Below are 13,121 nucleotides of genomic sequence, written 5' to 3'. Positions count from 1 at the left end.
TGGTCTGTGACCCTGGGCAAGTTATGGGACCTCTGGGGCCTTAGTTTCCTTCGCTGTGACATGGGGGAGTTGGACTAGAATGCAGATCGATGGTTCTCAGGCTTGTTCAAACCCAGATTGCTGCCCCTGTGCCCTCCAATTCTGATTCTGTAGGTCTGAGGTGGGGCTGAGCATGCATTTCTAATAAGTTTCCGCGTGATGCTGATGCTGCTGGTCTGGGACCACACGTGAGGACCACTGCTCCAGATGCTATCAGAGTTTCCTTCTGGTTGTACCACCTAGGTTCTGCTCTGCTTCTTGTTTGAAGGACTAGGTCTTTCTTACTCCTCAGAAATCCTGGACAGATCTCTCAGGGTTGGGCGGCGGGGATCACCGAGACATGTTGTGTGTGCATGTGTGTGTGCATATGTGTTCGTGCGCGTGTGTGTATGTGTGTGTGTTCGGGAGGACAGATAACTGAGCAGGCTGGGTGTGGAGCGGGGTCTTATCTGACCTTTCCTTCTCCTCACCTTAATTTCTCAGTTCCCCACCATTTTCCAACTGGCAGCACTTCAGGGCTGACTATTTTGGGAAATGGCCTCACAGGGTGTAGTTCTGGCTCTTAAACCCTGTTTTCTTCCTTGAGTGTATGATACAAAGGAAAGCCACCCCGCTACATAAGCAAAAGGGCATCGGGCAGGCTTGCCTACAAGGAGCAGCCCCAGGGCAGGCCATGCAGACGGAGCTCTGGTAGGACCTGGGCCCTAGAGAGATTGTTGGGAGCTCACAGGCGGCAGGAGGCGCCTGTCTTCCGGGTCTTTGCAATCTTGGCTTTAGGCTCTAAGCTCAATTTTTTTATCTGTTAAATGAAGTGGCTGGGCCAAATGACCTGAAGTTCCCTTCCAGCCGTAACATGGGGAGAGTCTCAATGTCACTGCATTTAAAAGTGAAAGTCAGTTGTCTGTGCCTTGGTCACTCCAGACCCATCGCCCTGATCATGTTGGAGAGGGATCAGGCACTTCCAAGAGTCTGCCCCCTGGTCCCTTTCAAACAATCCGAATCCTTTACACACTCGGAAACCCTGGTAGCATAGTGGTTAAGTGCTACGGCTGCTAACCAAAGAGTCGGCAGTTCGAATCCGCCAGGCGTTCCTCAGAAACTCTGTGGGGCAGTTCTACTCTGTCCTATAGGGTCGCTATGAGTCGGAATCGACTCGCCGGCACTGGGTTTGGTTTTTGGGTTACGCACTCTACTTCCCTCTTGACTCCAAGACCCCGCAGGTCTTTTTGTTCCTAAGCCTGACTGAGATGTCCCTTCCAATCTGAATCAAGTCATGGATCTAGCTCAGGGGCCAACTTATGTGTTTTTGCGGCATTCATGTCGACCCAAGGCCTGAATTGAATTGTTCTCTGTACCAGGAAGGAGTCCCTGAGTGGCACAAATGGTTAAGCCCTTGACTAATAACTGAAAGGTTGACAGTTTGAACCCACCCAGAGGCCCTCAAAAGAAAGACCTGGCAATCTGCTTCTGAAAGGTTGCTGCCTTGGAAACCCTATGGAGCACAGTTCTACTCTGCAGCACATGGGGTCACCATGAGGTGGAATCAACTTGAGGGCAACTAGTTTTTGGCTTTCTGTATCGGGAACCTACTGGAAAGCATCCTAAGGGGAAGAAACCTAAAACCTAGTGCCGTAGAGTCGATTCCAACCGGTCTCAGCTGTGCCCTTAGTGATTTACGTGTGCCTTGGTCCCCAACCCTCACGTCTCCCTTGGGCATCAGTTTTCACATCAATTCTCAATAAAATGTCTGTGATCTGGGCAAAATTAGTACAGAGTGAACAACGTCAATGTCCCTCAGGAGTGTGTGGTGGCCCTCAGGTGAGTGGTGGGCAGGTGGAGCCGAACTCATCACAACTCATTAATTGCCAGGGGGGCTCTAGGACTACTCGAAACCTGGAATTGCATTGAGGAGCCAGCTTAGACTCCAGAAAAACGGTTCACAGGGAACTCTTCACTCTCTGGCCCTGTTTCCAGCAAGAGACAGTTCTGTGGGGCCAGCTCCTTCTCAATCTCTCCTGATGGTATTGACATGGAGTAGTAATGGGCTGAGGTGTGCTGCTAAGGATCTGGGGGGCTTTGGGGTAGTTACTCCCCTGTCGGACGTCAGATTTTTCATCTGTAAAATGGGGAGAAAGGGGGCATCGCTTCTCACTCCAGCATTCAGTGATTCCCTCTGGATCATGGCCAAGGTTATGCAACTCTGCTGTTCTGCTTAGAGCCTATTATTTTGTTGACATACAGCTGAGCTAACATCTTCTTGTCCCTGCAATTCGCTATTAGCCTAGAGTGAAGAAACATCTAGATCTTTCTGCTTTTTCCCTTTCCAGCTGCTAGATGGTTCCTTGCTACAACACGTGCCCTGCCTGTGGGGAGGAAAGGAAAGCGGTTCTCAGAGCCAGAGAAATTGTATGAGAAACACACTGAATTGAGATAGGCCTAAGGAGAAGGGAAAATCAGCACTGGGGAAGCTAGAAGAGGCTGAGAAAGAGCTTTTGCGTTTCCATTGCTGTCTGCTTTCTAAAGATGTTGGAGAAAATGCTGATAATTTCCTTATAGTACTTCAGATTTGCAAGTTTAGCATTTGAGGATTTTAAAAATTATTTCCTTTTAAATGATTTGCTTAAGAATTTGCAAACCCCAGGCAGCAATAGTAGCCCTAGTAGCGAATGACTTATGATGTGATGAACTAGCAATGGGAAGATTAACTTGTTTTTATATCTCTTATAACAACAGAGATGCTACAACATAGATGAGCCTTAAAAATGAGATGCTAAGTGAAAGAAACCAGACACAAAAGACCGCATATTGGTGACTCCATTTATATACAATGTCCACAATAGGCAAATCCATAGAGACTGAAAGGAGATTAGTGGTTGCCAGAGGCTTGGGGGTGGAGGCAGGTAGAAGGCAACACACGAGCCTCTGCTGACAGATGGGTGGTGGCTACACATGAGGTGCATTGGCCCAGAGTCAAAGCCTGGTCTCCTGCATTGCAGGAGAGAATTCAAAATGTCAATAGTGCCAAGGTTGAGAAACCCTAGCTTAGAGGAATTCATCTCCTGTGATTCTTCCAACAGACTTACCAGTTTCCCTCTCAGGATGCCAGCTCTCACTTTGCCTGTGGCCACCTTGGGAGATGTCGTGGGCATATCCCACCTGATAACTCCCAGGAGGCCCTGGGAGGAGGCACTAGCCTGTGGCTATGAGTTAGACATGGCCCACCTCCCCAGTCTGAATGTCTTTTCCCTTGCCTGGTCCCTCTCTCCTTGCTTTCCACCCTCTGCTTTCTCTTTGCCTGGAATGCAGACTTCCAGGATGTTTCTTAAAAGAGCAGAAGCTCTCTGTCCACAGTCCCCCTCCCTGCCACCCAGTAAACCAAGAGTGGCTGGGCTGAGGGCAGCAATGACAGGAAATGGTCATCAAGAAAGAACCAAAGACCTCTGTGCCATCAAGAAAGAACCAAAAGACCTCTGTGCCAAGTCCTGTTGGGGCGGGGGGAGAGAAGAAGAAGCAGCACTAAAGGGTCACTCCCCACCCATTCTGCAAGGCCCAGAGCAAGCTGGCCAGTGGGCACTGCCAACCCTGCCCCTCAGGGTGGCGTTTCCCACTTCAGAACAAAGATCATAAAAAACACCCCATGAAATAAATGGATGCATCCCACCAGATTCTATCTTTATGGTGGTTGCTCTGTTATCAAAAATGAACAAAAACTGCAAACTCATTTTTTGTTGCTTCCTTTAATCCGAGTGTGCATAGACTTGGTGTCTGTCAGATTTATCAGCATATTTGAATTCTTAGTATTTCATACTCAGATTACTTTAGGAAGCACAGCCTGGACATCTTTCCTCTTGTGTCTGGTTTCAGAGCTTCTGGTGCTCTGGAAGAGTGGGGAGCCTGGGGTCCTCTGGGCCCTCCCAGGTCAGGTTTGGATGTGGGGGTGGGGTGGGGGGGCCTTGCTCAATGTGTGGAAGTTTACACAATGGCTCGTCTCAGCGGCCGGCTGATTCATCCATTTGGCCTTTGACGCCCGCCTCTGAGCTAGCCGAGACAGAAGAGAGGCCCCTTAGGAACTTCTGGCCCTGTTCCCTCTGGAGAGGAGGCACAATGGAGTTGTGATAAGATAGGGTCTGAGGGGGAGGTGAACTTCTGAAACAGGATATTTTAAAATTAGAGAAACAGAAGGGTTGTGACTCCTGCCTCCTGCTGTGACGATGGGCCTGAGGCTGACCAAGATCCAGATGGGACTGGGTTTGAGTTTGGAGGGGCTGAGGGGCTGGTATAAATCAAGGCTCCTTGGAGAGCCTCCTTCGTGTAAGACAGAGGACTTAGGGAGGGGCCATGGCCCTCCCATCATTACCTCCGCCACCTTCAAAAGCAGCGACCACCCCCAGCCAATACCAGCTTCACCTCCTCAGGGCCCTCCTGGGTGCAGATGAGGTCTCCATAGCTTCTCTAGCTTCAAGCCTGTGTCCATAGGTGGGCCATTTGGGGAATCAGCCTCTCTATTTCAGCCATTGATCATTCAGAAACTGGCACTGGTCGGGGGCTGGAGGCCTCTTATCCAAAGGGGCAAACTGTACCCCTCTCTTGCTTCCTGTAGTGAAAACCACTTCTTGCTAATGCAGGCAGGTACCGCTCACCTTCAAGGCAGTTCCTCCTGCTCTCATCCACCTTTCTCACCACCACTCTCAACTCCATGACATTGGCCAGGGCCATTGTCACGATTGCAGCCTGGCAGGGCCAGCCAGTCCCCCCACATGCACACTGGCAAGGTGGTGTGGGCTCCTGGACAGTCCAGATGAGACTCCCAATGGGAAGGAACACGGCGGCCAGAAAGCACATGGCCACGCGTGCCCAGAGCACCAGCAATGTTTGTAGCTTCTGCTCTGGTGACCCCACTCCTGGGAATGGATAGACAAAATAGTTTGCAATAGGGAAACAGCTTTCCCAGAGTGTGCACTGCAGCATTACTTAAAATAGCAAAACCTCGGAAAGAACCTATATATATTTTTTAATTTTACTTATTTTGTTGCTATTGTTGAGAATATGCACAGCAAAACATACACCAATTCAACAGTTTCTACATGTACAATTCAGTGACATGGATTACATTCTTCGAATTGTGCAACCGTTCTCACCCTCCTTTCCTGAGTTGTTACTCCTCCATTAACATCATCTCACCATCCCCTAAGGTTCCTATTGAATCTTTTAAGTTGCTGTTGTCAATGTGATCCCATATTGATAGATCTTAAAAGAGTATAGTGCCCGAGGCAGACTTTTTTACTAGTTAAGGTAAACTATTATTTTATTTTTAAGAATACTTCAGAGGATATTTTTGGTTTAAGGTTTAGAGATTCTCTTGGGGCAAAGGACCTCTATTTTTAAAGTAAGGAATGGGTTAAGTAAATGGGGACACATCCTCAATGATTATCATGGAGCCACTAACAGTGACATGTAAGAAGATGGCAGGAAATATTTATAGAATCATGTTACGTAAAAACGACAGAATAGAAAATATCACATACAGTAGAATTGTGACTGTTTAAAAAATGTAAAACCTAAGCATAAGAGAAAATGACCAGGAGAAAATATATCAAAAAGTCAATAGCATTTGGAAAGTGGAACCAGAAATGGTTTTTATCTCCTTCTTTCTACTTTCTGTAGTTTTCAATTTTTTCTTAAAAAAAAAAAAAAAAAGCACTACCACTTTTTTGAAAACTATTTAAAATGTCTAATGAGGTGCTGGAGACTTTATATGCTTGTCAAGCGGAACCACAGATTCTGGGGGAGCCAGCCTGGGCAAAGGAAGCCTAACCCTGAGCACTGCGAGAACTGGAGGCTCCTGGTGTCTCTTCTGCGTCTCCCCCTTTCCTGAACCCTCTTCCGTCCCAGAGATGCTGATGAGGAAGGCTAACCTGCGTTCTGTGCTTTGTTCACCTCCATGTTATCCTTTGTTTTACAGATTTCATGGAAAACAGATACTCTGTGAGTACTCATTTCATATACATTATTTTAAAAATAGTCCATTGAACAGTGAAATATTTCCAGGCTTACCCAGGTTCTGCATTCCCATCAATCAGTTTTCTCCCTGTCCTGACCTCTGCTCTAGACCAGGAGCCCTGGGCTCCTCTGAGCAGCCTGGGCAGGTGGGCCTTTGGGTATCAGGCTGGTCAGGTTTTCTAGGCCATTTCTGATTTCAGATCTTCTCTACCACCGTTCCCATCAGGACGTTTCAGCCCACATATGAAGGGAGACCCTGGAAATACCCCCATAGGACTGGGAATCTAGGGCACTTAGCTTCGAATGAGCAAAGCATAACTTTCTTCCCAGCACAGGGTCTAGGCTTTGGAAGTGAGGCAGGGGGTGGGGTCTGCTTGACTGAACGGACCATCCAACAGCTCTTTTCAACTCAGCAATCCTATGGGGAGCCCCCACCACATACCAGTTGCTATGTTGGAGGAGGCCTCAGTTTTCTCTTCTGTAAACTGGGGATAATAGAACTCCCTCACCTGGTTGTTACAAGGATCCGATGAGGGCCTAGCATAGGCCTGGCTCGTTGCAAGTGTTTTGGCCCCAGGAGTTCCGAGTCTAATAAGGGAATCAGACGTTGTCACTAACTATAAAGGAGGTGAAAGCATCTATGCCAGTGATATGAACATAGGGGAACACAAAAGAGGGGTGCTTCCTCCCACCTGGACCAGTCATTTGAATAAGCCATGGAGACCGAATCAATTACAGCAGCATCCTAGCAGGAAGAGCAGCAGGAGCAAAGGCCTGGAGGGATGACCATGGTTGTAGGCAGCTTGGAGCAGGAGAGGAAAAGGGTCCAGGTAAGAAGTGATAGGGGAAAAGTCAGCAAGGGCTTGAACCCCAAGGACCTCGAATGCTACATTCAGAGGCTTAATCCTGCAGAATGTAGAGGATTTAGGAAACTGCTGCTTGGAGGGCGAGAGGGTTTTACAGAGACACAGAGGCCCAAGTTTACACCCCTGGCTCCAAATTGGAATTTTGCAAAGACCCCCCTCTTCCCCTGTCTTCTCACTCCCAACTTTTTTGTGAGCTACCCAGCAATGCAGGAGTTAACCGAGCCACTGTTCTCAGAAGAAATGAGGAATTTGCCTCATAAACTACTTCTCTGGGGTCTGGGAGAAATTTTCTACAACATTTCTCATAGCCCTTCCAGCAGGCACTTGGCTTCCTTTGTTTTGCCCAAGTCTGAATTCTTGTAAAGCAGAACTCATTATGCCTTTGACAGAGAGGAAGCCGCTGATATTCTTTTTGTGGATGAAAGCTACCAATTTAAGGAAGAGAGGAATGAAATGAATGCCTGTTTCTAGCCTAGACCCAGATGCCTGAAATCAGAGACTGACACCAGGACAGGGATCCTAATTTATAGATGGGGAAACCGAGGCCTGTACTGTTAAAACAACTTACCCAGGGTCACCCGGCTAGTTAGTAGAAGAGCCACCACTAGAACAGGGGTCTCCAGACATCTGTCCAGTGTTCTGCCCATAACACAAGACGCCCCACAAGAAGTGGTGTCAGGTCCCCAGCAGTCATGGAAAGCGGGAATTTTGCTCTATGGACAGGGTGGGACTAAGAGAAATTTGTTCTCTGACTTCAACAGCATGACCATGTCCACCCAAGGCAGATCTGCTGCTGCTGGCAATAAACACTGTGTGGGACCAACTTATTTACTTTGTCCTTCATCCAAAGGGCCTCTCTGGACCAAGGCTCTGAGCTCCAGGCCAGACAGAACTTTCCCTTTTCCCAGGAGCAGACCTGAGAGCCCAGAAGGCCCTCGAGCATCTGCTCCCAGGACACTCCCAAGAGCATGGCTATAGCTGGTCCTGTCCCCCCAAATAATCAAGTCGTTTGGGGGAGCATAGGGCTTCCCAGCCGTTGAGGTTTGAATCTTTATGCGAATGGATTTTGTTTATAGAAGAAGCAGGAATCATTTCCCTCGTCATCAGCTGGTGAGGGTCAGGAGAAAATTAATCGAATTGCCCAGCAGGGAAATGGGAGGAGGTTTCCTTCCTGAAATCAAACCTGGCAATCATTCCCAGTTGTTTAATGGCCGTTGTTTCTGAAAACGTATTGAAGGAAATATCTTAACAATGAGATAGCCACTTAGCCAAATACTAATTTGGTATTGTTTGACTCGCTTCAATGGTACATTCTGACTTCATTTTTCCTCTGCCGTTTTTTGCCTTGTTTATAAATTGTGTTTGCGGCCGACGCAGACAGATAATGTGAAAGAGATCACACCGTACTTAAAGGGGTGAACCTGGGCCTGTGTTGGTCTCGGGATGGAGCGAACCCTGCCTTCTTACTGAAAAAGGCCATTCCTAGTTACAGCTCACCTCCCTCCCTCTTGGCCAGCAGCAGACAGTTGGCTGCAGTGGAGGTAGCCTAGGACTTCGGGTCAGGGGACTTGGGTGTGAGTTCCAGCTCTCCAGCCACCTTTTGGGTCCTCTTATCTTTCTCAAGCCTAAGCTTCCTCATCCGTAAAATGGAGACAATGATAATAGCAACAATAGTAATAGCTACCTATTGGGGTGTCTTAGGGGTTTGATAAGAAACATATGTGTGAAGTACCTTGCAAACTGCAAAACCAAGAGACCAGTTGCCATCAAGTCGATTCAGAATCACGGCAACCCCACATGTACCAGAGTAGACCTGTGCGCCATAGCGTTTTCAGTGGCTGGTTGGGGGAAGTAGGTCACCAGGCCTTTCTTTTGAGGTCCCTCTGGGTAAACTTGGACCCCCAATCTTTCAGTTAGAAGCAGAGGGCATTGACCATTTGTACCACCAAGGAACCACCATGTAAAGGCTTGTTCATATCTATTTTAAAACCGTTTCATCAAACACTTTGTCACTGAAGGCCTGTGAAATGCCCCTGCCACACATGTGGAAGGTAGCAGTTGCTTCCCCAAAGCACAGGATCCATCCAAAAACCTGACTTGTCCCTTGCTAGCCATTCACTAGACGTGTCACCTTGGGCAGATTTCTTAACCTCTCGGGGCTTCAGTTTTCTCATCTGTAAACTGGGGTAATAAAACTCCCTCACCTGGTTGTTGCAAGGGTTAAATGAGGGCCTCGCGCAGGCCTGGCTCATTAGAAGTGCTCAATAAGGGGCAGTTTTTGGAAGCAGTAAGTGGAAATCTCCATGGTGTTGGAAGCAAAATGGCCTTTTAGGATGTCCAAACCAGGTTATGGGCAGTAGCAGGGCGATTTCATGGCTGGAGCTGGGTGGCTGATGCCTGGCCTATGACTTAAGCACAGCAAGCCCAGGCCGCAGATGTGAGCGTGTTAACCTTTACTAGCAAATCCCCAGAGCCCTGTAGACTGCAGCCCAGCCCTTCCAGCCTGTGGGGCTGGTCCTGCAGCAGTGCCCCAGCACTGGCTTCCCTCAGAGAGAGTAAGCAGAGCCGTCTAAGGAGGGATTTGGTCTGGGGCCTGGAGAAAGGCTGGACACCCGGAGTCACGTCTCCCTCCTCCTGGTGGAGCAGAGGAAGTGAAGGGGCGAGCTTCACTGCTAGGGCTGGCAGGTCTCCAGCCCTGGGACCAGCACAGCTTTCTTGGCCCTGTTGCTGGGTCTCTCCTGGCAGAGGAGCCAGCCGGGGCCTCTCTACTCTGCATCCTGTTCCGTGAGGCTCCTCAGACCCAACCCCTCCCTCAGGAAGCCGATCAGCCTGGCCATGGGGTTCCCAAGACCCTGGCTGACTCCTTCATCTTCTCTACTCCTGTCTCCTTGCGCTCCACAAGCAGCAGGGTCCCTGTGCTCAAGGAGGGTCCAGGGAAGTGAACTTAGACGCTGCCTGCTCTTCAGGGCTCCCTGTTGCCCAAGGCACCCCTCTACTCCATAAGTAACCTTTCCAGTATTGCCCAGCATGCTCCACTCTTCTGCCTCCTTGATCCTTTCTGTACTCTTCTTAGCTTATTTGTCAAAATCCACCCGACTTTTGGGGCCTGGATCCAGAGTCTCTTCCCTTAAAGCTTTCTGTGACTCCCTTGCTGCCCAGCCCAAAGTCCCCTCACCATCTCTAAACCCCTTCTGTGATTTTTTAGGGCCTCTTCTACCTTCTGCTTCATGCTAGAGTTGTTTATCAACTGGCGAATTTAACATTCTCGGGGGTTGGGTTTTTTTATCCTTAGCATAGAGCACAATGCCTGGGTCAGAGTGGGAGCCTAGTCATTGATGGGTGGGGGGAGGGGGTGACAACAAACACCATACGAAGCAGTTAGAGAACCTTACAAGGTAAGGTTGTATATGGAATCATGTCATTTTAAACAGAAGGACCTTGCTGTTAACTGTCACTGAGTCAGCCCCTGACTCGTGGCAACCGCAGGCATGACAGAACGAAACGCTGCCTGGTCCTGTGCCATCCCCGTGATGGGCTGGGGATTGGACCATTGTGATTCATAGGGTTTTCACTGACTGATTTTTGGAAGTAGATCTCCAGGCCTTTTTTCCCTACTCCATCTTAGTCTGGAAGTCCCATCAGAACCTGTTCAGCGTCATAGCAACAGATAAGCCTCCACTTACAGATGGGTAGTGGTTGCACTGAGGTGCACTGGAATCAAACCCAGGTCCCTCGCATGGAAGGTGAGGATTCTACCACTGAGCCACCACAGCCTCATAGCTGTTGTTGGTTGCTGTTGAGTTGATTCCCACTCACGGGGACCTTAGAACCGTTTAATGAGTCGGGGAAGCTGCCATGCTGGAGGGTGGGCGGCCCAGCAGAGGGCAGCACTGCTTTGGAGTTCCTTTGAGATATGCTGTCTACAGTTTTGCACATCTTCCCACCAGGGCAGTCTTCACTCCTGAAGGGTGTGACCATAACTTGTCTCATCTCTTGTTGCTGCAGAGAACGGAAGGCTCCCTTGATGGTACTTAGGACAGAAGGGCAGATGTTAACCCTGAGAGGACGTCCACATTCCGAGAAGAGCAGATGACTCACGTATTCCAAGGGCTCTGTGCACTTGTCTATGAACCTTCCCTGCTCCCACCGAACAAAGCAATTCCTCGGGCCCAGCCGCTCATCCTTAAATCCAGCCTACTGCATTTATGTTGGGTATGAAGAGAGATACCAGGGGCTGTTTAATCCCCCACAAGGGCCACCTGCCACCGAGCGGAGGCTCACTCCCCGACTCCTGAAGCTGGGCAGTGGAAACGGCAGGAGGAGGTTCAGGGTAAACAGGCCATTGGGATACTTTGAAACTTGAATATTTTGTCTTGTACAGAGATAAAGAAATTCCCTAAGTACCCTCATACACAGAAACCTGTTTTTGTTTCACAGTCAAACACTTCTAGAACATGGCCTGGCTTAGGGGCTAGTCTTTCTTTTTTCTTTTGGTCCTTTTTAATTTGGGTCATCAGAGGGGCTGTGGTTCTGGGCCTCTTTGCCCTTTGGAAGTGCATGGTGTGGACCAGACAGCTTCACTCTGTATCTGAAGCTACGACCTTGCCCACCACCAACCGGAGAGCAAACTGCTTGAGAACGACGACATTAACGCCAACTTGAAGACAAGATTCATTCCAGGCAGTGCACAAAATTAAAAATGAAGTTGGACCAAGCCCAGATGTTTTAAGCTGCTTTTCTATACCCTTTTCTTTCTTTTCCTCTACCTTGCTGATGGCTGAAAGATGGGTGCCTACAGCAAATACTATTTTTAATAGAAAATTCAAGTGTGTATTTTTCCTACTAATTTTTTTTATTTATTCCTTGCTAAGGAAATGGTCTCCTAAAGTCTTAAAAGATGTTTCCTACGGGGCAGGTGATGGTGTGAGGGGGTGGAGGGGGGCTGCGGCCACTCCGCTGTGGAATTTCACTAGTGAACACCCCTAACCAAAACCACTTCCTCTGTCTGCCTTGGTGGCGCAGCTGCAGAGACCCTGAGAGCGGGCGTTATACTAAATAAATTTGATCTTTACTCTTCCCAGATCTGTGAAACGTCATCTTCTGAGAGGCCATGTGCAAATAGAATCTCCATAGTGCCTGAGGATTTCAGGCCTTTCACAGTCACAGAGAGAACCAAGCAGATCTCATTAGCACAGTCCAGGGCGTAGAGGTAGCTGGAGCCTCAAACACGGAGTTTTTAAAATCCATTGTTGACCGGTGCTTCAGTGTTTGTGTCCCAGCTACACTGTCCCTGGCAGATAGGGTTGTCAGATTTAACAAAAACTAAAAGAAAGAAAACAGGACAGCAGTTGTCTAGTTAAATATGAATCTCAGATATGCGACAAATTATTTTTTTAGTATAAGTGTGTCCCATATAATATTTGGGACATACTTATACTAAAAAATTATTCATTGAATATCTGAAATTCAAATTTAACTGGGAGTCCTGTATTTTACCTGGCAACCTTACTGGTAAAGCACTCTCCTGGCCCCCTAGGCCTTGGGACCCACCCTTCTACCTCCACCAGAGGCCTAGAACCTCTCTCCCCAAACCCCCAGTCCTCCGTCAGACCACAACCGCACCTGGCCTGAAGGCCTGAAGGCCAGAAGGAAATCTGAGGGTTTGTCCTGGCCCTGCCAGATTCCAGCTGTGGAAACTTGAGCCTCTTAATCGCCGAGTTTCAATTTCCTCATCTCTAAAACGAGGAGATTGAACATTCTAAGAGCCCTTTGAAAATGAAGTCAAAGTTATAGATTCACCCCGCACATACACACACACAATTGTGTCACGAAATTACCAGTTTCCGAGTCTTTAGAACCCTGGACCCAGGTTGGAGCCAAAGGATAAGATAATCTCTACATTAACCAGTAGGTAAGTATGCACAGGCCTACAGTAAGCAAGGTATGCACAGGCTTACCTGTGCTTACCTACTAATCTGGGATGCACAATCTCACATGGGTTTCACCACGCAAAGTGTGTACTACGGATTAATAAGTGAGCACAATTAACCCATGCGTACCTTGTTTATTGGGTGATTTGTCCCTTCCTCTAATTACCTTCAAGTCTAATACTTGGTGTGTTGATGATTTGGGAAGAACCCAGTGTCAACTCCTCAGCCTCTTGCCACCACCCCAGAGGATCCATTGTTGCGGAAGCTGGGAAGGCCCTGTTCCTAC

At 48.4% G+C, this 13,121-nt stretch overlaps 1 protein-coding gene across 4 annotated transcripts in view; it reads left to right on the top strand.

Annotated features, from left to right (window-relative positions):
• PECAM1 (platelet and endothelial cell adhesion molecule 1) overlaps window positions 1–11,620 on the top strand; it is a 137,732-nt gene extending 126,112 nt beyond the window's left edge. For 3 of the 4 annotated variants that reach the window (XM_049860184.1, XM_049860185.1, XM_049860187.1), the window contains 2 exons: window positions 6,002–6,024; window positions 10,911–11,620. In XM_049860184.1, the coding sequence (XP_049716141.1) occupies window positions 6,002–6,024; window positions 10,911–10,940 (53 nt within the window). In that variant the 3' untranslated portion in view covers window positions 10,941–11,620. The remainder of the gene's footprint in view (window positions 1–6,001; window positions 6,025–10,910) is intronic. The other variant, XM_049860186.1, reaches the window with a different exon arrangement.
• The last annotated feature ends 1,501 nt before the right edge of the window (window positions 11,621–13,121 follow it).

This window comes from Elephas maximus, chromosome 19 (assembly GCF_024166365.1).
Source record: "Elephas maximus indicus isolate mEleMax1 chromosome 19, mEleMax1 primary haplotype, whole genome shotgun sequence".
NCBI lineage: Eukaryota > Metazoa > Chordata > Mammalia > Proboscidea > Elephantidae > Elephas > Elephas maximus.
This window is presented reverse-complemented; position numbering and strand designations above follow the sequence as displayed.